The sequence below is a fragment of the Typopeltis vanoorti genome, chromosome 6 (assembly GCF_054136105.1).
Source record: "Typopeltis vanoorti isolate ZY-2024b chromosome 6, IOZ_Tvanoo_1.0, whole genome shotgun sequence".
NCBI lineage: Eukaryota > Metazoa > Arthropoda > Arachnida > Uropygi > Thelyphonidae > Typopeltis > Typopeltis vanoorti.
In genome coordinates, this window is record NC_143554.1 from 1,947,675 (window position 1) to 1,975,579 (window position 27,905).

The 27,905-nt window shown below is 35.7% G+C and overlaps 1 protein-coding gene across 1 annotated transcript in view; it reads left to right on the forward strand.

The window, feature by feature from the left end:
* Nucleotides 1-27,905, forward strand: part of PAN2 (PAN2-PAN3 deadenylation complex catalytic subunit PAN2) — a 717,374-nt gene that overhangs the window by 428,644 nt on the left and 260,825 nt on the right. The window contains exons 19-20 of the mRNA XM_090393913.1: nt 1,510-1,627; nt 17,364-17,621. Coding sequence (XP_090250039.1) covers nt 1,510-1,627; nt 17,364-17,621 — 376 coding nt within the window. The remainder of the gene's footprint in view (nt 1-1,509; nt 1,628-17,363; nt 17,622-27,905) is intronic.

The following is a 27,905-nucleotide window of genomic DNA, read 5'->3' on the forward strand; positions in this document are numbered from 1 at the left end:
TTTTTTTCGAAGTTAAATGAACCAAATATCTCCCTTCAGGGAAATTATTTAACTGTTCTTGATGCCTACGATAAAATAAAGGCATTCGAGAAAAAACTGGTTTAATGGATTGTCTTTTAGTGGAAAATATAATTTTCCACTAAAAGACAGACAATTTGCCCATTTTCCAACATTGGAATCCTTTTTAGTGGAAAATGATATTTTTGTTGATTCTGAGTTACTGGAAAGGGTTTGTGACCACCTCAAAAATCCGAAACAGAATTTTGAAACATGCTTTCCGAATAACTTTTATAAGAAATTTCTGTGGGTTCGCAATCCATTTCAGGCTTGCAGTCATGAGAACAACCTTTCGTTATCAAAAAAGAACAGTTAATTGAGCTTTCAAGTGACAGTGGACTTAAGATGCAATTCTGTGATCTTGGTTTGGCTCGATTTTGGATCTCACCTTCAGTAAGAAGTGAATTTCCCAAATTATCTGAAGAAGCATTGAAAATCATCATGCAGTTTTCTACAACCTATCTTTGTGAGAAAGGATTTTCATCGCTTCTTCAAGTAAAAACAAAATACAGAAATCTTGTTAGTGTGTGTGTGTGTGTGTGTGCCTATCTTCGACTGAAGTTGACCAATATGCAGCTAGATATCCAGCAACTCTGCAAGAGCCGAGAAGCTCAACCATCTCATTTAAAGTAAGTAGTAACATAATTATATCATATTATATATTTTTTAATAAAAATTAAAACTTTGTTCAATGATGATACACTTTTAATCGTTTACTTCCAATTTAATTATGTTTCCATATGTATTCAAAACATGCTTTTAGATTTATTATGTTATAAATGGCACAGTTTTTCTGAAATGTTGATAATTTTTACATAGGCTTTTTAAAAAATTACGAAAAGTGAAAACGAGATATAGGGAAATAAATTAAAAACACTGTTTTATTTTTGAAGTAAAACTTTAATTCCAACATTCTAAAATGTTATTTTTCTTGCTTTTCTGTTCGCAAAATCGTCGATGACATTGTCAAAGTCTATTTCATCACTCAGTTGTTGTTTTATAGACAGTATGGCAAGATTTCTTAAACGCCAAAAAAGTTCCCCCTGGCGTGCCCCCCCCCCCCCCCCCCCCCAGCTACGCCTCTGTAACTTAGTGGTCCGTAGAATTGTTTTAGGCATTTTACTGGTCCTTGGGCTTAGAAAGGTTGAGAAACGCTGCCATATGCCAATAAACAATTAATCATCTCTTCACCCATTTAATCTACTAAACAGCTAACCCAGCCAGAGAATGTACCATTCTTAATTGACTTAATATACTCTCTCTTTAGTTACTTTGGCCATAATTCCAATCAAAGCAAACCAAGCCTTCTAAACAATGTTTCATGGCTTTTTATAAAATAAAAAAAAAAAATCACAGTTGACACGTTTTTTCTTTTGGATATAATATTTTCATTTAAACCTTCATTGTTTTGTTATAACTAATGTATTAATTTGCAAACTTTTTTTTTTTCAGTCCAGAAAATCACATAGAAGGAAAGAGTGTGGCTTCCTGGATTCCATTCACGATAAAGATGAAATTAAAAGAAGGAACTGTTCATGTTGAGGAGGGCATGAAATTAGTGTGCCAGAAGGTATTTTTTTATGTTTCTTAAAATGTTTACCATTTATTTAACAAATTGAAATTGTCTTCTTCTTCTTCTTCCCTTCAAGTATTAGGCCTAGTGGCCTGTTACAGAGCTTAGAAGGCTATATTTATAGCCCTTAGAAGGGCTATCTTTAGCCCTTCTAAGCTGTACCCATCCCAAGGATAAGGTGGCTAGCCTTAGCTGCTTGTGTTCGTGGGACCGGTTTGCCTGCATGTGGGAGGAAAAACCTCAGATAAACTGGGGAGGTAAACCCTGCAGTCCATGCCCAAAACTGGCTAACTTGCCTATGTCTGAGAAAGATCCTTAAGCTCCTCATGTCGGTGACGGAAATCGAACCCAAGACACTCCTTTCCCAGGCATGTGGTTGCGAAGCGCATAGCCACTCGGCTAACCCTGCAGACATTGAAATTGTGCTATAACTAAAGTTTTAAGGCAGTAACTGATACAGAAAATATGTTTCTCATTATAATTTTTATAATCAGTATTTTAACATTATTGAATAATGGTCCATCCTGATTGCCTATTTCTCTGAGAGAAGTTAGCTGTATACATTTACTACTGTGAATGGATTGGCTAAGGGTAGACTATCTTCTAGAGGCAAAACATGCTACTCGAACAAACCATTTCAGGCCTGCATGCTGATGTACTCGGCCTCAAACCAGGAATGAAAAATCATCTACTACTTAGACATTTTTAAGCATCTACTTCACGGTGGGATTTTGGTATGTAATCTCTTGGAAAGCAACACTGTTATTTGCTTCCAAATACATGCAAAAAATCTTGCTTTTGACATTGTCTTTTTTTTTTGGGTGCTACAACACTAAACTGGCCATCAACATTTCTCTGCCTTTGCTCTGATAATTTTAGAACATAATTAGTCACTTGTCAATCCATACACAGTTCAGCTCTCGAAACTTAGAGAACCAATTTTGTTTATTCTATCTATCTTCCTGACACCATTTTGCCGAATTAACACAACTCCTTCCCCTTCTCAACTCTCAAGAGACACATTAACAGATTCCCTCTTGCCCACACATGGCACTACCATGTTTTAGGTTTTATGCCACTTATGCGGGGATGATTAAAAGAATATGTTGATGGAATTTTAATGGTATAGATGTGAACACAGGTGGATAAGAAAATAATTATTTATTGACTTAATTGCTAATATTTAGCTGATATTCTATTTGGCATCTTCAGAGCACACAAACAAAGTTTGTTACATTAGCAAGACAACCACATTATGGTATAACAATGGGACTAGTATGAGCAATTGTAGCTTTGATTATGGTAATATGGTTATTATTGTGTAGCTCTTACTGGCCTAAAGAAACAGTCAACAAACTCAAGCCCTTCCATGTTAAAACACCCAGGATATATGAAGCTCCAAAAATTCACAAACAAGGTACACCTTTATGCTCTATTGTAGATGGTATAAATTGTCCTAAATATAAACTTGCTAAACATTTAGCCAAACTACTAGTCACTTTCACAAACAATTCTCCATCTTTTGTTAAAAATTCTACCCACCTAAAAAGTATTTTAGAATACCATACCTTAAAAAGTTCAGACTTAATGGTTAGTTTTGATATCACCCTACTATTCATGAATGTACCATTAACTGAAACCCTTAATTTACTAAATTCACAATTTCCAACCTGATATATTTCAACTATTTAAATTCATGGTACAGGCAGGTTATTTTACATGGAAAGGGAAAATATACAAACAATTAGATGGGGCAGCTATGGGATCCCTCCTTTCTCCCCCCCCCAGCCAACTTCTACATAGAACATCTGGAAAAGCTAGCTATCAATACAGCTAACCTAGTCTTTGGCTATGCTATGTTAATGATGTGTTTGCTATTTGGCCACATAGCACAGACACATTGAATACATTTTTAGTGCATTTAAATAGCCAGAACCCAAAAATCCATTTTACAATGGAACTAGAATTCAACGACCATCTAGAGCAATTTGTTCCAATGACATAGCTCTCAGTGACTGCTGAACTTTCTCACCTACGTCATACCTTCCTGACCAATGACTAAAATCTCCAATAAGATAGATAAAATACTAAATGCTTCCTAGAAACCACCCCTGCCACTGTCTACCACAGAAGACTACAACAAAACTATCACCATCCCATACATTAAAGGCGCATCTGAAAAGATATCTAGAGTGCTTAACAAACACCAACTATGCACCGTATTTAAACCTTATGTGAAATTGGCAACTCTCATCTGCTAAGGACAGATTCTCTCCTTTATCACATCCAGGAGTCTATGAAGTGCCCTGTTCATGTCATTGAGCCTACTATGGACAGACAGGAAGAACTGTGAACATCCACCTCAGTGAACACAAAAAATATATCCACCACTTTCACTCTGGCAAGTCGGGTCTAGCAGACCATGCTTTGGATATCCCCACACGCAGGAATGATTGAAAAAAAAAAACAAGTGCTGCACAGAAGCTTTTACAAGTCAGAGAGGTTGTTCCTGAAATCAACAGAAACCTTGAAACATACTCCAAACCCCAACAAGTATCGCTGTATAAATCTACCAAAGATTTGGGAGACAGTCATCCTAAGACCAACTTGATACCTACTTTCTCTTTTTTTTTTTTTTTCCTGACTTAATTATTAGGAATTTTGGTTTCTGTTTCTTCATTCCCTTCTCACCCAATCTTTCAACATGCAGTGTGTGTGTGTGTGTGATACTTGTGAAGGGTAGATGTCAAGTATATTGACCAGATCTTCTATCTCTCCCATTTTTGTGGGCAAAGCAGCTACTTCTGCATGTTGACTGCTAGTTAGTGTGCAGAGACTGAATCAGATGGTAACATGAGAAGTTAAAGACTGCTTTATAAAAGAATTTACAAAGTCCCTTAAGTCTGACACCATAACTCTCACACAGAAATAGAAGACCAATTGATGAAATCGACATGAACTGGCTAACATTCAAAAATAGCATTAATGAAGCAGCCAAAAATATACTTCCACAATTAAAAAGGAAAAATAATAAGCATTGGATAAATGCAAAAATTTTAAAGTTGATGGAACCAAGAAAAATGTTAAAAAACAAACCCAAATATAAAAGCATGAATAATGAAATAAAAAAGGAATGCAGGAAAGTCAAGGGGGGGGAATGGATTAGGAATAAATATACAGACATAGAACATCTATAGTATAGAAGCAGAGAAATGCATGAAAAGATCGGAGAAATGACAAACAGGATAAATAAAATAAATCATGCAAGTGCCATTAGAGATTCAAGAGACCATATTCCAATTGATAAAAAAGAAATCATGGAAAGATGGATTGAATATACAAGAAAATTATATGAACAAAGAAATAATATTCCCGAAGACAGATCTAGAGAAAGACCATCCATTTTACTTTGCAAAGTCAAAAATGCCATCAGAAAACTAAAACTACATAAAGCTACAGGAATAGAGAATAGCTTGGCAGTGATGAGCTATAAGGGGCTCGTGCGAGCCCTTTGTTAAAATTTTTCTCAAATTTGCGAGCCCCTTGTTCTTGTTTACTTTTTTATTTTTTCAAAAAAAAATTTTTTTTTGAAACATATTAAGCGACAAACTCATACGGTAATCTAACAAAAATTAGTCTATTCGGCATTGTATAGATTATTTGGAATTATTGTTTCAATTCTTCTATAACGAATGCACCCAAGTTAAATAAAATAAGCGCATGCACTACTGGTTTTACCATATGATTGGCTACCAGAAGGGAGAAGGGTAGCCAATCGTATGGTAAAGCCAGTAGCCAATCAAATGTTTTATAAAAGATTTCATTCTTATTATATTTTGATAGTTAAAAAAATGTTTTTCTTATGTAAGATAAATTAACACAGTTGATTGTGTGCAAATATTTCATATTTAGATCATGAAATATTTGTTTAAAAATGATAGCCTTTAGAGGTTGATTGTCCTCTCATACTTTTTGATTGGAATTTGTACACAAACTGTATTAATAAAAGTTTTTATGTGAAATACGTTTTTTCTTTTTTTTTTTTTTCCCAATTCCCAAAAAAACCAAAAGCTACAAGATGTTAAGAATTCAGGAAAATTAGCTTCATCAGTAAAGTATCAAAAGTTCTCTTATATGTTATTCTTGAAAGATACCTTCTCTTGAACCTGTTTCAGCATCAGAATCATTAGAGAAAGATATTTAGAAAAACAAAAAGATATGTATCTCTCATAGATTACAAAAAGGCATTTGGCACTGTTCAACATGAGCAATTAATTGAAATTCTTTCAAAAATAGTCATGGATGGAAAAGATACTGGGTTAATAACTAATCTTTACCTGGAACAGACTGCATCTTTGAGAATAAATGGAGAGACCTCAGAAGTATTTCCAGTTCAGAAAGATGTGAGACAAGTCTGTGTCTTGTCTCTGATTCTCTTTAACCTATTACACAGAAGAAATATTTAATAAAATTGGTAACCTTAAAAGAATCATTGTAGGGGGGAAGAAATAACCTAAGATAAACAGCTGATACAGTTCCTTTAGCCGAAAAGAAATATGACATGAAGATCTTATAAATGAAACCCAACAGCAAATACAACAACCAGTATGGTCTCAATTTCAACTTTAAAAAGACAAAAATCATGATAATGTCAAGAGAAAAGGAAATACCAAAAATATATACATCAATGTGAAAGGAAATAAACTAGAAAAAGTGCAAACATATTTATACCTCAGACACTTGACCACAGAGAATGGAAGGATAAGATGAAATTAGGATTGAAATCACAAGGTCAACCTTCAGTAATATGAAAGGCCTACTGACATCTAGAGAATTAAATCTGAAAATGAGACCAAGAATCTCTAAATGTTACATATGGTCCACATTATGTCCGCGCGGTTAGCCTAGTGGCTTTGCGCTTCGCAACCATATGCCTGGGGAAGGAGTGTCCTAGGTTCGATTCCCGTCCCCGACGTGAGGAGCTTAAGGATCTTCCTCAGCCATAGCCAAGTTAGCCAGTCTTGGGCGTGGGCAGCAGGGTTTTTTCCGCCAGTTTATCTGGGGTTTTTCATCCCGCAAGCAGGCAAACCGGCCCCGTGAACACACAGGTTACAGTCATAAATACTAACGGCAAGGAAGGCAACGGGAAACCACCTTGCTCATAATCATCTCTCCCGAGAATGGTAGCATATAGCTACCCTCCTGTGGTCGTATGGCAGATGGGAACCAGAAGAAGGTCCACATTACTAGATGAAGTAGAGACATAGACACGTTCCAATCCGAGTGTGAAAAAACTGAAAGCTTTCAAAATGTGGATACCGCAAAGAATTATGACAATATCATGGAAAGATAAATATACAAACCAAGAGGTACTAGAGATATGCCTCCCTGTTCTCAGGGAGGCGCATAACAGGACATGGTGGAGACACATGGTAGTGAAGAAAAGATAACTAACACCAAGAGGGGGAAAAATGCATTTATTAAACTCTAATATTTTGCTAATTTTCTACCACCATCAGAGCACAATGAAACTATGACAGGCACGCAGTACTGAACCAAGAGAAACAATTTAAATTGTAACTTACACCTAATGTCCTTATGTGACACCCTCTATTAGTCAGATGACTACAAAGTTAATTCAGAGAAATCTGGCTATTAGGTTTTAAAATGATAGTCTCTCAAATCTTTGGTAAATTAATACAATCATACTTGTTGAAATGGGGAGAATGCTTCATAGCCGATGCTGATTCTAAGAATGGCCTCTCAGACCTGTAATGACTTCAATGTAATAAAGATGTTTTTCTCCAGCTAATCCTATGTGAAGGAATATCCTGAGCATGGTCTGGATTCTTATGTTATTCAGGTCGAGGTTAGCATCTACCAGTGTGCCCAAAGTAGACTAACTTGAGGGCACAAAGAACTTTATACATTCCTGGATGTTGAAGAATATGTAGTCGATCTTAAGGTGAAGATCTTTTCCAATTTTCTATACCATTAACACTTTACAGATATTAATTTTATTTATAAATTTCTAGCAAAAAAATTAATTAAGCTGGCTACATATATTGAACAGCGTGTAAAAATAGGCTTGTCCAAAGCAAAAGAAACATGATATATGGTCAAGTGAGTTCCCACTTGATGTGCAACACATACAAGACATTACCTGGCATGAACATGTTATAAATGCCATTCTCATGTAGTCGATATGTTATTAATATTGGTTCACATGTGATTCTTATACCTTTTAAGAATTTAAATACACTAACAAAATGTAGAATTTCCCTTGATTATTGGTTCCTAATATATCTTGAAACAAACAGATTCTTTCCTCCCGTCATAGTTTTGGTTTTGATTAAAGCACATGTCACAATTTGTGGGTGTGCCTTCCCAATATGCAGACGGAAATCATGAGACAAATTCTTGCATATCACCTCATGGGCAAGTACAACACAAGATGATTTTTTCCTTGTCCACATGAACATGTTCATTCTTTCTGCGCTCACCACCCTTTTAGGCTATTTATTTCACTCATCAACTACTCCCTATTCAAAAAACCTACTCCTAACTTCCATGGATGGCTTCTTTCTCTGCCCTTATCTTCCACCTTAATATTTCTTCCCATTAATTTGATAAAAGATGCCAACTTATATATTTGAATCATATCACTACTCCTCCTCCTATCTGCTAGACTCTGCATGTAGCATTGACTTATTCTCTCCTTCTGTACATCATTCAAGAGAACTAATACTGTCTTACTTACTATCCTTTTCTACCAGAAATACTGAAATATTAAGGAATAAAAGTTGTACAGTGGCTGTCCTACAGAATTCAGAAAGTCTGGTCAAAAGGTTGACTTCGAAATAACTGGAGTATAGCTCTCATCGTATCTCTCTGTAAGGGAAATAAAACTGAGGATATGGATGTGTTTGTTTATTATATGTGTGTAATGATGAATGATTTCCATATGATATTCAGTCATCTATTTTAATTGTTGAAAGGCCAATCAAGTTCGTCTCCTATGGAAATGCTATTATTAATTTCATATTCAGGTGTTAACTCATTTAAAAGAAACTTTAATCATTATCTATTATAACTGAAGAAAGTGATACTTCAATTACATCCAAAATAATTTTAAAAATCAAATATTATTTACAGTTATTATATACATGATATTTAAGACCAGATCATATCATGAATTAAAATATTAAGTCAATTGCTCACTTCTTCTCAAATTAAATTGTACAGAGATAAATGTACTAAAAGATTTAAACAAACTCATGTAAGTCAAGATGTAGCATTATATCATTATAAATTATATCATTTTGCCTGTTCTTCATTCAAGGTATTAATAGCCTATCCATTCAATCCTCAACCTGAGAGAGAAATGTAACCAAAGGGAAAAAAAAAAGAGTCTTACCTTCTCAAGTAGCTGAGAGAAAATTCAGGCAAATGCTGTTTCATTCCAAATGAGGAATATTAGTTTTGTCTGTTCTGGTCACCCACAGCAACAGGAATTATTAACAATCAAATCAAAACAGATTCCTCTAGAAGTATCTTGAAAACATCAGCTTATACCAGTTGCCATTAACAGACAGTATGCCTATGCACCTCTTAAATAAAATGTACTTTTTATTGCTTAAATTTATGGAAACTGGGTCCGTAGTCATAGGAATAGAATGCAAAGGATACGTTATCTTCAGAAAGGAGAGAAGGAACATGATGGAGGGAAGTTTTGCTAATGATAGCAGAGGAATTCAAGCAAAAAGAGTAGAAGCACATCAGGAGGATAGGGATGCAGAGGGAACTTCATTTGAGGTTATCTGATGTGAGATAGAAGCCAACAGGATGAGAAATGTAATTGGTTTTTGCTATAAACCTGGGATGAGGAGTATAAGACAGAATGTAGGTGACATGTATTGGCAAGTTATGATAAGTGCAGGTCGAGTAATTATTATGGGGATTTCATTATGGCAACATAAATTCGGAGCAGAAATTGTCATAGGGAAAGAAGGAAATGAAATTTATATAGATGAGACATTGTGTAATGGAGGAGACATAAGGTTCGAGAGTGCTGTATCTGATCATAGCATCAGAGGACTTAATAGTAACCAATCTACCTACACTGCCACCACTTGGTTAGATTGCCAGACAATGCAGAAATTTCTGTTAAAAAGGGATGTATGTGGAATTATAATGCAGGGGGGGAGGGATTATGACAAGCTGAGTAGTTAGCTTTCAGCTGTGCCATAGCATAAGAATTTGGAGGGAGAGATGGTGGTAGTGCATGGCAGGTAGTCAAGGGGTGTTTGAAGAGAACAGTATCAGAATGCATATCCAGAGTCAGAAAGATAAATTTGAATGGATGAAGAGCATCATTAAGCAGAGAGATGTAAAGTTCTGGAGGAAGTATAAAGAAAACAGTGATCAGCATGCCCATGAGCAATACAAGACACAGGCAAGAAGGGTGACTTGTATGGTAAGGAAGGCCAAAGCTAGCTGATGAGGCCAAAAGAAATTCTAAAGAGTTCTCTCATAGTGCTGCAAGTAAAAGAAGAAATGGCTATGGAAGAATGACTTTCAAAAGTGGTGATAGTGGGGAGGTAACGGAACTAAACGAATTAGTTGAATTACTGATCAAGAATTTTGCAGAGGTGTACCATCTAGGTGGTGATGTTGCAATGCTAGATGTGACATTGACTAATTGGAGTATGAAGAACCTCAATGCAAACTCAGCCATGGGATTAGATAGCATATTGACCCATGTATTACAAGAATGTGCAAAGGATTTATTAGTTTCTCCGACCAAGTTGTTTAATATAAGCCTTAGTACTGGAAAGGTGCCAATGGAGTGGAAAGAGGGCAAAATAGTCCCATTGCATAAAGGAGGCTCCAAGACAGAAGTAGCAAATTATATGCCAATCTGCATCTCAGGAGAGGTGGTTAAGGTATCGGTGAAATTAGTGAAAGACAAAATTCAGGACTGAGTGGATAGGAATATGATACTCTATAAGGGACAACATGATTTTTGTGAAGCGTAGATCTTGCCTTAGTAATTTGCTTACTTTTTTATAATAAAGTAACAATGGAGTTGGATAAGGGCTACTCAGTGATATTGCTAGACTTTGTAGAAGCATTTGACATAATATCATATAGAACTTTGATAGTAGTATCAGAGAAAACCAAAGATCCATCAAGCTGGCGAGTGATTAAAGTGTCTAGGAAGGGGAGAGTGTTGTTTTCCTCTTTTTCTAAGGTGAACTGGACTCTGGGGTGTTGGTTGTTTAAGTATGTTAGGAAGGAGTGGAGTGAGTCTGAGCCATGTGGCCAAATAGCAAACACATCATCCACGTAACGAAACCAAATAGTGGGTTTTTTGGGGCGGAGTTTAAGGCTTTCTCTTCAGAGGTCTCCATAAAGAAATTGGCCAAGGGTGGGGAAAGTGGTGAACCCATGGCTGTCCCCTCTATCTGTTTGAAGAACTTTCCTTGCCAAACGAAATAGCTTGAGTTCATTATGAACTGAAATAGGGCTGTCTCGGTATCGGCTGTCCCAATATTTCAGCCCTATTTCAGTTCACAATGTTAAGAGAACTGAAATTCAGCCCTGTTAAGAGAACAAATTACCGCGACGCGTGTTCTCCTTGCCGACGAAAACAAAACCTTACAGGCGCTAGAGGAAGAGCTTTCGAATACACTCGGCCATGATCTTTGGACGATACTTCATGACGTCTCATGCGCATCGGCAAGAAAAGAATTCGAAAAAATACGAAGTCGGCACCTGAAAAAATACGAAAACCTGATAAAGAATTCTACTTCCTTACCACAGCCACCACTCAACACTGTAGTCAACCTCTCGTCGGTAGTTTTAAAGCCTGAAGCACTCACAGAACTTGCACGTGGTCACAATTTCGCCCTAGCTCATAAAAGAATACCTGCCGAGGAAATCATGATCCAAATAGAACGTGGAATTCGCAACCTTCCATATCGCCAACAACGTCAGACTGGATGTAGTCGGTGTTCTCACTAAAGCCAAACCTCCTAAAACCAAGTTATCCAAAGACAAATATGCAGCCCTATAAGAAATGAAGAATAACAAAAAAAATAGTAATCACCAAAGCAGATAAGAGAAACGGCACTGTGGTGCTAAATCAAAAGGACTACAAAGATAAGCTTAATGCTTTAGTACTAGACCGTACTACTTACCTCCCTATTGAATATAATCCCACCAGCTCTCAGATTAGAACTCTCCACAGACTCCATAAGAAAGTCACTACTTGGCCTGTGGAAGTCACTAACAAACTAAAACCTTATAACTATCCCCCCCCGATTATATGGACTCCCAAAAATACATAAAACAAAATGTGCCATTACGTCCCATATTGGATGGCATTGATTCCCCCACATATAAATTACCAAACATTTAGCCAAAACGCTCACACACTATACTGGCAACACACCATCACACATAAAAAACTCAGCCCACTTTAAAACCAGTATAGAAAACCTCTCGCTCCAACACACCGACATAATGGTCAGTTTTGATGTCTCCTCCCTATTCACTAATGTCCCACTCAAAGAAACCCTAGAGCTCATCCAAGCCAAGTTTCCTCCCGATATCTCAGCCCTATTTCAGTTCACAATGAACTCAGGCTATTTCGTTTGGCAGGGAAAGTTCTACAAACAGATAGAGGGGACAGCCATGGGTTCACCACTTTCCCCACCCTTGGCCAATTTCTTTATGGAGACCTTTGAAGAGAAAGCCTTAAATTCCGCCCCACAAAACCCCACTATTTGGCTTCGTTACGTGGATGATGTGTTCGCTATTTGGCCACATGGCTCAGACTTACTCCACTCCTTCCTAACACACTTAAACAACCAACACCCCAGAGTCCAATTCACCTTTGAAAAAGAGGAAAACAACACCCTCCCCTTCCTAGACACTTTAATCACTCGCCAGCTTGATGGATCTTTGGTTTTCTCTGATTACAGAAAAACCCACCCATACTGGCAGATACATTCACCAGCAATCCCCCCCCCCCCTTACAATATGGGGTTATAAAAACACTATACAACAGGGCAAAATTAATCTGCTTGATGACAAGGCCCTAACTACTGAACTAAACCACATCCTCAACACTTTCTTAGCCAATGGCCAGAACCCCCAAAAAAATCCAAAAAATACTGAAACCATTAACCCCCCCCTCTCCACAAGAAAGATTACACCAAATCTATCACCATCCCCTACATCCAGGGCACCTTTGAGAAAATAACCAATATCTTCAAAAAATATGACCTTACTTCCTGTTACAGACCATATAAAAAGTTGGCATCCCTTATCCGCTCTACCAAAGACCAACCACTTCCCCTAGACGTAACTGGTGTATACCAGGTCCCTTGCAGCTGTAAATTGTCCTACTTTGGCCAAACAGGCAGAACAACAAATATCAGGATTTCAGAACACCAAGACTACATCCTGTTTCACCAGTACAGCTGCTCTGGGCTGGCCGACCATGCCTTAGATACCCACCATAGAATTCGTTGGAAAATAATACACCGCAGCAAATTTAAATACGAAAGATTATTCAAGGAATCAGCAGCAGCTCTAAAAAACGTTCCTAACCTCAACAAATTTGGGTGCATGAAACTACCCCAAATTTGGGAGACTTACATTATGAGAACTTCAGCCCAACTGTGAAGACAACCAAATTAGCCCACCAGAGGGCACCATTAGGACTTTAGGAACAATATTAGTTTCTTGCTTTCTTCCTCATTTGCTTTTGTTAGTGCCTGCATGCACATACCATATCTTTATGTTCCTGAAGATGGCAATGTGACGTTGTCGAAATATAGAAGTTATTCATTAAAGTTTCCTTTAATTAATATATTTTATATGCGTTGTTAATTCCGTAAACTAATTACCAGTTATTTATGAAGACATAGAAACTGCAATCTCTAAATCTAAGTCAGATGGTATTATTATAATGCTGGGCAACCTAAATGCAAAAGTGGGTTCAGAAAAAATCTCATCCTTAATGGTAATCAAGGGCTTGGAATTAAAAATAGATGAAAGATTGATCAGATTGGTTTCACAGTTTCTATCTGTGAAACCAATGCCTTATTAATTGCAAACGTATTATTTAAACATCCTCCCAGAAGACTATATACATGGAAAAGTCCTTTTACTTCTATATAAATCAAATATACTATATAATAATAAGCAAAAGATTCCGAAATTCAATAACTCAAACAATAACATATCCTGCAGCAGACATAGGATTTGTCCATAACCCAGTGACTGCAAAAATTAAAATAAAATTTAAGATACCAAACCAAACCATTCATAAGAGAAACTTATAATTCATACTCACTCACAATTATAAACATCCCTTGTTTATAATTGTTTAGTTTTTCTTCTATTGATTTTGTTTTTAGTTCTTTTAAAACGTCTTCATTCCTTTTCGATCTAATAATGTGTATTTTGCAGTTCTTCTAATAAATCTTATTACACTTGTTTTTATTCTTTATTTATCTTGTTTGTTTATTGCCCAAATTTCGCTGCCATATAGTAATGTGGGTGCTGCTAAAGTATTGTATATTTTCAAGCATGTTTTTTTTTTTTTTTTTTTTTGGTACTATATTTGGATTGGGTGTTTTATCAGGCCTATAATCTGTAAAAATTTTGAAGTTTTTAATTTTATGTCTTTTTCTCCTTCATATGATATTTCACATAAAAGATAACTGACAGTATTTATCTGTTCTATTATTTTATTATTAATAATTATGTTACTTCTAACTGGAGTTAGTCCACAAGATGCCATTGTTTTAGTTTTAGCTATGGAAGTTTTCATTCCAAACTATTCTACTGTAATGTTTATATTATATTTTGCTCTTTGTAAATTGTCTTCCTTATCTGATATTATTACCTGATCATCTGCAAATAATAGCATATTTATTTTGTTATTCCAGGAAATTTCTATACCTTGATTGTTTAAGGTGTTCCACTGTATTAATATTTCATTAATGTAAATATTGAAAAGTGTTGGAGACAGAGGGCATCCCTGTCTTACTCCTTGGTTTATAGATTGTTTTTCAGACAACTTTTCATTTATTTTTATTTCATTATCTTTGTATATATATTCAATATTGCATGTAGTAAAATATTAGGTATATTTTATTCTTTGTAGTATATCAAACAGTATATCTTTTTACTTTGTCAAATGCTTTTTTGTAATCTATGAAATTAACATGAACTGGCAAACATTCAAAAATACCATTAACGAAGCAGTCAGAAATACACTTCCACAATTAAAAAGGAAAAAGAATAAATGAAAAAATCTTAAAGTTGATGGAACAAAGAAAAACGTTAAAGAACAAACCCAAATATAAAAGCATGAAGAAAATAGGAATGCAGAAAAGCTAACGTGAAATGATTTAGGAATAAACGGACAGACATAGAACACCTTGATAGAAAGTACAGAAGCAGAGAAATGCATGATAAGATCAGAGAAATGACAAACCGGACAAATAAAAAAAATTATCCAAGTGTCATTGGAGGTTCAAGAGACCATGTTCTAATTGATAAAAAAAGAAATCATGGAAATATGGGTTGTGAATATACAAGGAAATTATATTAACAACAAAGAAATAATATTCCCGAACAGACAGATCTAGAAGGACCATCCATTTTACTTTGCAAAGTTGAAAATGCCATTAGAAAACTAAAACTACATAAAGCTTCAGGAATAGAGAATATCTTGGCAGAATGGTTGAAGACTCTAGATGAAGTAGGACTGAAATTTCTGAGATATTAACCACTCAGTTTGTGTTCCAGTTCCCAAAAAGCCAAAAGCTACAAGATGTGAAGAGTTCAGGACAATTAGCTTCATCAGTAAAGTATCGAAAGAAAAATAAACATAGAAATAAATGATACACAAAGTTGCTTTAAGGAAAATTTACAAGAGAAGGTATTTTCAATATCAGAACCATCATAGACTTTCTATGATGGTTCTGATATTTAGAAAAACAAAAAGATGTGTATCTTTTATAGATTTCATAGATTACAAAAAAAGGTTTTCTCCAATGTTCGTCATCAGTAATTAATTGAAATTCTTTCAACAAATAGGCAAGGATGGAAAAGACATTGGGCTAATAACTAATCTCTACTGGGAACAGACTGCATTTTTTGAGAATAAATTGAGAGACTTCAGAAGTATTCCCAGTTCAGAAAAGTGTGAGACAGGACTGTGTTTTAAAGGAACTGTTGATTGAAAGAGAAGGAGAGGAAGACAAAGACTGGAGTGGATGAAAAATATAGAATAATGAACCTATTTCTCATACGAGGAATGCAGCGGAGAGGCACAGAATAGGACATGGTGGAGATGCATGGTAGTTTATCTCCTAGAAGGAGAGGAAACCTGACAAAATAAGTACTGACATTAGACTAATTCCCCTCCTAATTTCACATCTAGTTTGATCTCCTTGCTTTGGCAATATAATGATTATCTAATCATTATATTGCCAAAGTAGTGATAATCATAATAATAATTATGATTATCACTTCTTTTCACAGTTCAAGTATCTATTCAATCTCTAGTACATTAAAGATCCATTTCAGTTGAACAGCAGCCGTTTCTTTAGTTGTTTTAAGCATTTTTATTGCTATATTATCATTGCTCCAAGCCATTTTCCATGTTTTATCTTCTCTATTATGTTCATTATTTCATTTTTATATATTGGTTCTAACATAATATTTAAATCTATGCTTATAGGAGGTTCTTATGCTATTAAACTTCTAATTATATAATTTATATTGTTCTCTACATTTGCATTCTCATCAAAGTGTTCTTCCATCTTCTAACAATCTTATCCTCTTTAGTTAGTAGCAAACCATTATTATCCCTTATAGCATATACTGGCTTCTTTTCTTCAGAGGATATTTTCCTTGTCATGTTATACCATCTTACAAACTGTTCACATAATTCCTTTTATCTTCTCTTGCAGATCTTTTGTCTTTCTCTCTATAACTACTAAAATTAATTTCTTTAGCTCTCTGAGATTTAGAAGTTTCCAACGTCATTTTAACTGTCTTTCTTTCTATGAGTTTTCAGATCTTCAAATCTCATTTTAAAATTTTTCATTGCTCTTCAATCATATCTTCTGGGTATTTTACTTTACTTTCACACTTTCTAGGTTTCATTTTCCAAAATATGAAATCTATTTTTTATCATAATTGAAAAATGTTTTTTAATTTCATTAATTTTTAATTTTAACATATCATATTTTATCCTTCCATTTTGATTTATTTCTAATTTTCTAATTCTTTTAATCCCATGTAATTTTAATTTAATTTTGGATCTTACTATGTAATGATCACATCCTACATCAGCTCTTCTCCTTACTTTAACATCTAAGAGCGAATTCCGAAAATTACCCTTGATTGCACTATGATCAATTTGGGTTTTTCCATCTGATGATCTCCAGGTCATTTTATGTATGTCATTATGTATAAAATAAGCTTCCTCCTATCACAAGATTATTCATTTCACAAAATGCCACCAGTAGGTCACCATTCTCATTTCTTGGACCAAATTATTAAAAATGAATGCAGTTTGCTATCATGAAGGTTTGACATTTGCTAGTGGTTGATCATTACCATTTAATTAGAAATGTCTTATTTAACAATACTAAACAGAACTTGTGCATTTGTATGATTTTTTAATTTTTTTTTTAATAAGAACAAAACAGAAGATGCAGAGAGTCATACAACAGAAGAATATAAGCTAATAAGGGAAGAAAGAGATGAAGAAACATCTGAACAAGTACTTTATGAATTGACAGCTGTGGTATCTGTAATATTAGATACTCAAGAAGCTGGCAGGGATAATATAGTAAGCTGTATTAAAGTTGGTCCCGAATATCATGCACGTCTGCAAGGGAGCCCTATTAGCCAGTGGTATCTTTTCAATGATTTCAGCATTATTCCTATTACTGCAGTAAGTTGCTTTTCAGTATATGCTATTTTATAAATTACATGAGTACATGTCAGAGTATGAGTTGCAACATAGTTTACTGATTTACAAAACAGTACATGTTATGAGTGAAATTAAAGTTTAGCATTAAAAAATCATTTTAATTTTACCATATTGATTTTTGACATGGCAATAGGTATCTTAATGGCAAGACAGCTTCTTCAGAACCACTAGGCATGCCTTTTATAATTGATGAAAATTACAGTTAAAAGAATCATCCCCTGCCAATGGATTAAGAATTTTTTTTTCTGTTTTTTTTTGCCTTTTTATATATTTTTTGCATGTTTTGCTTTTTTTTTTACATAGTCTGGAAACCCTGCTCAAGATTGTAAACATAGATGTTTTTCAATCCTTCATCCTCCAATAAGCAAGACAATGGTTTCACACCAGGCATTGAAATTCATCTTCCACCTAATGACAGTCACAAACATCCATGCTCACAGTGGAATTCACACCTCACATAAAATACAAAAAAGAAGTGTTAGGTTAGAAAGGATCTCTCCTCTAACTAGCCCTTACTCTTATGGAGAAAATATATCAAGGACTTTATCTTGTAATATATTATAGGGAGTTCACATTCAACTATGGATATATTGAGTTTCTTATGCTTATTGCACTTGTGAATCCTTCAGATAAAAAAAAAAGAGTAAACATAACAAGTTTTCTCCACATGTGCTCATATAGAACAAAAGGATGGAACAAAATAAAGATTTCTATATACAGAAATATATATTATATATATATATGTATATATATATATAAAACGCCTGGTAGATCAACAACAGATGCTATTTTTGGGTTACGGATGGAAAAGTTTCGAGCAAAAAAACAGGAGCTACATCTGGCATTTATTGATCTGGAGAAAGCATATGATAGAGTGTCAAGGCAAGAAGTCTGGAGGTGTCTGAGGGAGAAGAAGGTTCCGGAGAAATATGTCAAGTTGGTGCGGGAGATGTACAGAAATGTGAAGACAAGTGTTCGGACCTGTCTGGGACAGACAGAAAGTTTTCAAGTAACAGTTGGCTTGCATCAAGGGTCAGCATTAAGTCCGTTTCTGTTTAACATTGGACGAGGTGAGAGAAGATGTGCTTTGGACAATGTTGTATGCAGATGACATCTTGCTGTGTGCAGATTCAAGAGAAGAAGTGGGAACTAAACTGGAAAGATGGAGAAAAGTACTGGAAGAGATAGGTATGAGACTGAGCAGACGTAAGACAGAGTATATGTGTTGCACAGTGAGTGGCGGCCAGGAGACAGACCTGGAGCTGGAAGGAAATGTCATCAAGAAGGTGAGAGACTTTAGATACTTAGGTTCAACAGTGGAAGAAGATGGAGGAACTGAGAAGGAAGTGGGATGCAGGATACAAACAGATTAGAGAAACAGGAGGGAGATGGCTGGAGTGTTATGTGATAAGAGGGTGCCGATCAATCTGAAAAGTAAAATCTATAGGACAGTAATGAGGCCAGCTATGATGTATGCTATAGAAACTGTGGCCCTGAGGAAAAATAACATCAGCAGGATGGAAGTAGCAGAGATGAGAATGCTTAGGTGGATGTGCGGTGTGACAAGTAAGGATCGGCTGAGAAATGACTATGTGAGGGGAACAGTGAAAGTTACAAACTTAGGAGCGAAGATGCAGGAGGCAAGGTTGAGATGGTTTGGTCATGTGATGAGGAGGGAGGACAAATGTGTGGGAAGAAGGGCAGATGGATGTGCAAGGAAGGAGGAAGCATGGGCGGCCAAAGAAGAGATGGAGGGAGCTGGTAGAAGAGGACTTGAGGATGAAGAACTTGGATGTGGTGACAGCCCAAGACAGGATAATGTGGAGGAGACTCATCATCAACAGTGACTCCACTTAAGTGGGTGAAGCTGCAGAAGAAGAAGAAGAAGATACACAGAAATATATATATATATAAACAAGAAATATATATATATATATATATATATATATATATATAGTTTTATGAAGAATTAAATGACTAGAACCGAGATTTAAGTAATTACCAGAATAAAATGATTGAATTACTACATAATGATACCTACTCAATACTTGAGAGAGATCCAACTCGTGAACTTCAAAATCTTACAAACAACTTATTAAAAATAACAACTGAATTATCCCGAAACATTCGTTTATCTCTACGCTCTCTCCATCCGTTAATTCCTCGTATATATGGTGTTCCTAAAATCCATAAAGAGAACACCTCATTACGCCCAATTGTAGAATTTATCAATTCTCCTACATACAATCTTTCAAAATATCTTGCCAAATACCCCAAAAGTTTTTCAGGGAAGTCACCATCCTTTATCAAGAACACTGCAGAATTTGTTACATACATCAAGGATATTACAGTTGATGAAAATGACATCATGGCTAGCTTGGACTTAACTTCTTTGTTCACTAATGTCCCAACAGATGAAGTCCTAACATTACTCAAGGACAAGTTATCCAAAAAAATGTTAGCCTTGCTTACACATTGCATCAGGTCCGGTTACTTCAAATTTCAAGATAATATATACAAACAAAATCATGGACTGGCTATGGGTAATCCTTTATCTCTTGTTCTTGCAAATATTTACTTAGAAGATTTTGAAACCAAGGCTATCTCTTCCTTTATTTTAACACCTAAAGTTTGGAAACGTTATGTGGATGATGTCTTCATTGTTTGGAGCCATGGACATGAATCCCTTATGGTTTTCCTCGAACATCTCAATAGCCAACATCAAAGTATTAAGTTTACTGCTGAGCTTGAAACGGATAATTCCTTGCCTTTTCTTGATATCAAACTGACTCGCTCTTCTGGTAAACTAAAAATATCGATATATAGAAAGCCCACACATACCAACAGATATCTGCCCAGTCAGTCCCATCATTTCCCTCCTCATAAGCTTGGAATAATTTCCACCTTGGGACATAGAGCCCATTCTCTTCTTGATTACCCAAATGAACTGCTTACAGAAATAAACCATCTGAAAACTTCTTTCGAAGTTAATGGATATTCCAAGAAAATCATTGACAAATTCCTTCTTAATCCTCCTAGACATCACTCAAAAGAAACAAATAGATTCAAAGGCAATATATCTATTCCTTACATAAGTACTGTTTCACATAAATTAGCAAAAGTTCTAAGAAAATACAATATCAGAATCTTGTTCACTCCACTTCCAAAGATCCGTTCCTTAATTAGCCACCCAAAACCTTGTCATCATCACCTCAAATACCCTGGTGTATATAAAATATTATGTGATTGCAATATTCCTTATTTTGGGCAGACAGACAAATCTGTTGAAATGCGTATGGAAGAACACATGAGAGACATTACTTACAAGAGACAGCGAGCGAGTGCATTATCAAGTCATATCCTTTTCTCGGCTAATCCTAATGATGATAACCAAAGTCACAAAGTCTGCTGGGAAAAATCTACTAACATCTTCCGTTGCAGTGACGAAATAGAGAGAAAAATTGTGGAATCTAGAGAAATCGTCTTCAATCCTGTTCATCTAAATAACAACTTAAGCTACAACCTCCCAGATAGTCATTCAGCTGTAATCATGTACTGGCATTCACGTGATGCAGCAAGCACGCACTCTCCCAACAATGCAACAAACGAAAGAACAGCTTCAAATACAACTACAATGTTTTCATGCTAATTATGTATAAAGACTGTCTATGTTGTTCATAGTCTTTTAACCTTCAATGTTCAGTGTTTTTTCTTTTGTAATGTAACCTGAAGAAGGCTGTTACAGGCCAAAACTAGTAGTGTGTTTATATTAAAACCTTTTTACTTAAATCTCGGTTCTAGTCATTTAATTCTTCATAAAACTATGTATGTTAACCAAGTCAATGATCATTCTGTCATATATATATATATATATGTTAAAAATACCAAGCAATTTTGAACCTGGTTTTACTCCATTTCCCAAGTAAGCAAACAGACAAACAAGTCAAGTTTGCGTCTGCAAGTGATACAAGTCTAGCTGATCCTACAGGTAGTGCAAGACCAAGGCAACTCGTGGTAAAGGTGGCATAAACTCTGATCACTAATCTTAATATTTACCCCTAATGCCAAAACACATCTCCAAGAAGGGGATGCATGATGTTTTGTATTAAAGGCAAGGGGCCACTACCCAGACTGGTTTCGACCTTTATTGAGGTCTCCTCAGTGGGAGCACTGATGAGACCTCAATAAAGACTCAAACAAACTTGGCTAGAAATACCAAGATTTAGTAATACAGAGCTTATAAGTATTTTACCAGAACAAGTTGCCATAAGGTGTTTTAACCTTATTAAATAAAAATCTCTGGAGGAGATATAAATGTAGAAAGTATTTTACCTTGGGTATAATAAATGTTAAAAATACCAAGCAATTTTAAACCTGGTTTTACTCCATGTTAAAAATACCAAGCAATTTTAAACCTGGTTTTACTCCATAGTGGAGTAAAACCAGGTTTAAAATTGCTTGGTATTTTTAACATTTATTATACCCAAGGTAAAATACTTTCTACATATATATATATACCGGGTGATTATAAAATAATGTCAAGTGTTCAGAGCCCTCTAGCGAGTAATGTATTGGACAAAACACACCAATATTCGGTAGACGTACACAGTGGAACATGAGGATTAGATTTAATGGGAAAAAAAATAGTACCAAAAATCGCCAACAGGGGAAATTCTGACACTGCCAAATTAATTTTAGTAGGTGTGACTAATGAATGACTAAATGGCAAATGAGAGACAGCACACATCAATTTCATGACTTTTATTGTTAATTACAAATGAGGTTCAATACGACCACCATTCTGATGTTCCAGGAACTGCATACGGTGCACGACATTTTCCACAGTGGCTTGCAACATATCAGAATTGATTTGTCTAATGTGTAACGTTATTCAATCTTTCAAAGTTGGAATATCGGGTACATGTCCCTGATACACAATACTTTTAAGAAATCCCCACAGCCAAAAGTCACAAGGATTGAAATGAGGTGATCTCGGTGGCCATGGCGTGGGAAATGCATGACTAATGATTCTTCTGTCAGAGAAATATTGTTGCAAAACATGCTGTACCTGAAGTCTGATGTGGGGGTGGTGCACCATCCTGCATGAAGATGGTCGAATCGAGACATCCTCTTTGCTGCAGTTGTGGAACCACAAAGTTCTAGCATATTGGCATACCTGTTAGCATTGACGGAACAGGTCACTGGTCCATTTTTTGTGATTTTCCTTGTAAAAGTATGGAACGATGATAAAAGATGCCGTAAATCCACACCACACTGTGACTTTGGGCCACATGTGCGACTAATCCGCACATGTCTGCAGATAGGCATCTGCAGACGTGCGGATTAGTTGCAGCCCAAATGCGACATTTGTGTGTCTTAATATCACCATTCAAATAAAAGTGTGCTTTGTCACTCCATAAAATCTGCCACGGCCATGCATCATCCACTTCCATGCATGCTAAGAATCTCAAAGATAAGTCGATTCGTGTGATCGCATCACCAGGGTGCAATTCTTGAACACGACTGATTTTATAGGGGTAGAACTTCAACATCTGATGTAGGATTTTCCACACCGTTGTGTATGCGATATCCATTTGCCAGGATATTGCTCGTGCACTGCTGGTACCCTGCACATTCGTCATCTCCTGTTCCACAATAGCAGTTGCAACTTGTTCAACTTGTTGGTGATTGATTGGTTTGCGTCTCCTGCCTACCTGCACTGCTAGAGTTCCAGTAGTTTCAAATCGTCAAATCAGTTTTCGTAAGTTTGTTACGCTAATCGGTCCTTTTCTTAAATTTTTCATACGCCAAAAATCACGAAGACAAGCACTGGCATTATTGTTCTGCTGGTAATAGAGTTGGACTAACAAAGCAAGCTCACGTAAGGTAAGAGGCATCAAAAAGCAGTTTGTCTACGAATGATAAGAAATCTCACAGGCTTTCCTTTTATTGCATGATCACTCACAAGAAACGCGATAATGCAAATTAATGCATTTTACTTGCTAAACAGCGCCAAAATCTCCCCTATTGGCGACCTTTGGTACTTTTTTTTTTTTTTCGTTAAATTGAATCCCCATGTTCCACTGTGTACGTCTACCAAATATTGGTGTGTTTCGTCCAATACATTACTCGCTAGAGGGCTCTGAACACTTGACATTATTTTATAATCACCTGGTATATAAACAAGAAATATATAAAAATAAATCCATTAGAATATAATAATAGATGAAGACTTGTGTGTGGTTCTGGTCACTAGGGATTTGTGAGAATGAGTCAGTGGAGAGAATTCCGAGGCAAGTTACTAAGATAGTGATTGAGTTGCAGAACTCCATCAATAGACCTTGTCGATACCTGCAAATGGCATTTGTTATTGCCTTTCCTAAGTCAGAGAAAGATCAAAAATCCCCTCAGCTAGTAACTCTGACCAGCTGCTTTTGCCAGATTCTATAAAAAACAGTTAGCGTACATTTTTTATGATTTTTGGAGAGAAACAACCTTTTTTTCTAGAACACAAAAATGCAAGCACTTAGTATCAGTTTTCTTTGTAATAGAAAAAGCATATGACACTGGTTGGAGATGCAGAATACTGATAACTTGCACAACTTTGGTCTTAGAGAGAATCTTCCCACTCCACGTGGGAACTGATCTTTCCCAAACGTATATTCAAGAAGAGTGTCACGCTGTTTGCACTTATGAAGAACTTCCTCCAACCGTGAGTAATGCTCTATCTGGGTGAAGTTATCATCTTTTCTTATTTGTATAATATGAGAGTCAGAAATACAGCTACAGCAAGCTATTGATTTCAAAATGGGCACTTGATTGTGGAATTTTACCACAGATATGCTATTCATCCCTACTCAGAACTCAGCCTAGGACAAACTTTAATCACACTTACACCAGAAGCTTGGTTCTGTGTATACACAGATTCATGAGATTCTCTCTATAGACAATTAGATGTCTATTGGTTGGTGACTTAGAAAAGGGGTGTGAATGTTGGAGCCAAGTTGGCAGATGCTTCTGTGACCAGGAAACTGAAATTAAACATGTTAATTGAAGAACAGCCTCTAAGGTTATGTCATCATGGGGATCAACATAACAAATGTCATCAGCAAAATGCAATAGTGGACGAAAGTGCTTACTGCAAGAGAAGGACATTCAAGCATTAGTGCACTGTACCACGAGAAATAGGTGGGCTACTGCTGAATAATTGTGTAGAAAATTCAACACCAGTTGTGAGAAACCCATTTCAACAAAACTGTGCATCAGGAACTACACAGAGTTGGATATCACAGTTGGGTTACACAAGCCTTTCATCACTCCTGTCAGTGCATTTTGTTGCGTCCAGTGGGATAGAGATCACAAGCAGTGGACCACACAACAGCAGAGGAATGTGATATAGTCTGATGAAATCAATGTTCACACTTTTTTGCTGTGGCGAATATGGTATGTGGTGTCAGCTAAAGGAAGCTTACCAGCCTGAGTGCTTGTTTTCAACTGTGAACAGTTTTAGTGGTTCTGTAATGGTCTGAGCACATTCTCATCACATGGTTTGGGTACACTTGTATTGGAAGGCAAAGTGAACATTGTACGTTATTTTTAAATCATAAGTCCTCCTTCATAGTGAAAAATTTATTGAGACACAACACACGTGTTAAAATAATTACTTTACTTCATATTAACAAGTACCAATTGAACAATCAGTGTTTGACGAAAAGTGTGAGACCAAAAGGAAACAGAAATTAAATTATGGAGGAAAAAAAGAACAAAAAAAACTAAAGAATATAATATAATATACAGTTTCCAGCTTTCATAAATTATGAAAAAGCCTCTGAACTCAGTAGATCCGTGGAAAATGTTAGAAGCTTTAAAACATATAAGAATAAATGATATCTATATTCATTACTTTTTTTTTTTTTTTTTTTTTAAATAATAGGTACCAGTACACATGCTTTGCTATCAGGAAAAATTGCTAATTAAAATGATCCTGTATCCACATGTCACTGTTAATAAAGGTGCCGGTATGCTGTACCATTACATATCGTCCAAAAAAATAAAACAACTACAAATTCCCATCTGTATTAATATGCTACCTCATATATGTGGTATTAGAAGAGATGATTAGAAGTAATGTGTTTGTGTGAAAAGAAACAGAAATAAGAATTAAATGAAGAGGTCAGACGAGGCTCCATTTTGCTAAATTGTGCACAGTAATTCTTGAATATGTCATGAGAAAAATGTACTGGTGAAAAAAGAAGTAAACAATAAAGAATGCATGAGTAATTTGTGATTCATCAGTAGTCTTTTCTTAATAGCAACATCACCAAAAATTAAAATACATGCTTGTAAAATTAAATGAAATAAATCTAAAGATAAGCTAACAAATAAATAAATAAACAAATCAAAAATAATATAGAGTGGAAACACTCTAGAACAATAATACATAGAAATAGATTGAAAACATATTAAAATCGTGAGTTAACGTAAATATTCAGGACAAATCATTACGAGTAGTTAGGATAAATTATCATCTTGAATAAAAATAGGTTGTAAAATTTTAAGCAGGAGATATATTTCAAAAATCTGTTTAAAAAAAAAAAAAATACAGACAATGTGTACTCCCAATGGCATATGTTTATGAAACTTGGATGTTTGAAAAATTCACATGGAAGAGACTTAGAAAGAGCCATTCTGGGAATAACATATATTAGATAAAAGATTAATAAGCATATTAGGAAATAAACAGATTGGATATTACAACAATGATAAAAGGCAATGCTGGACAAGACATGATGGAATGTCTCACAACAGAATGGACATCAAAAATTGGACATTAGATACAAGGTAGGGCAATTGTATGATGGGATGATGTGATAAAAAGATATTATGGATATTTTTAGAGTAGAGATTCACAGGATCAACTGAAATGGAAAAAACATCGAGGCACATTTGTTCATTAGTTGGCTGAAGAAAGCTATTTATTATGACGATGACAATTTTCAACAACTGGATGCATAACAGTCGCCTTATTTTCACACGGACTCTTAGATACTTTTACCATACCTAATATTTTTGTACTACTAATTCCTTTTCATTATGCACTGCAACTCTATAATTTTTCTCTCTCCTTTTGCAATATAAAGTATATCTCCATAATTGAAATCATCTATAACAATAGTCCTTATATATAAGGTTAATTAGCTTGTACAGTTTACTTTCCTCTTCAGATGGCTTTTGTCTATGAATCTGTGTATTTTGTCTTGTAAACCTGTACTTCAAATGCAACAGCCTCAGGCAAACTGCTGCCTGTATTACTCATAGTAGTACCATTATCACAAGTTACACTCTATTTGAATTCATCTCTAATTTAGCACTTCTTTCTCCAGTTGATTTGGAGAAATGGCTCGCAAAAAGTTAAGCAAGTTTGAGTGTGGTTAGTAGTTGGAAGGGGTTATTCGTTCGATGCTGTTGGCACACTCTTCCTCGATGAGTCTTTGGACTCCCTGGAGGTGTCACATAATAATAATAATAATAATAATGTGCTGATTAATTGTTACTCCATTTGCATTAGTAGGACTTGGATGACAGAAGATGATATCCTATCACCAATTCCATTCAAATGCAATCCATCTCGAGATAACAAATGCTTCCTGCCATCAAATCACCCCACATAACTTCTGAGAATTGAAGTTAAGAAATCAGAGGTATTAAATATATTCCTAATCCTAATCCTGTGGCTTCCTCTCTTTGAGAGGGTTGCAGCTGATTACTAGGGAGTACTGACACAAGGTGGTTTCTCATTGCCTTCCTTGCTGTAAGTATTTATGACTGTAACGTGTGTGTTCACAGGGCCGGTTTGCGGGATTAAAAACCCCCAGATAAACTGGTGGAAAAAACCCTGTTGTCCACGCCCAAGACAGGCTAACTTGGTTGGCTGAGGAAGATCCTTAAGCTCCTCACGTCGTCGACGGATCGAACCTAGGACACTCCTTTCCCAGGCATGTGGTTGCGAAGCGCATAGCCACTAGGCTAACCACACAATAAATATATTGCAAAATTTAAATGCAAATGCTGCTGTAGGTTTAGATGGAATATCAGCTCGGGGTGTTGCATGAATGTGCAAAGGAATTGTCAATGCCTCTTACTTGGCTATTTAACTTGAGTTTGAATTCTGGTATGGTCCCTAGGGAGTGGAAGGAAGGCAAAGTAGTTCCTTTGCATAAAGGTTGCTCTAAAACTATGGTAGTT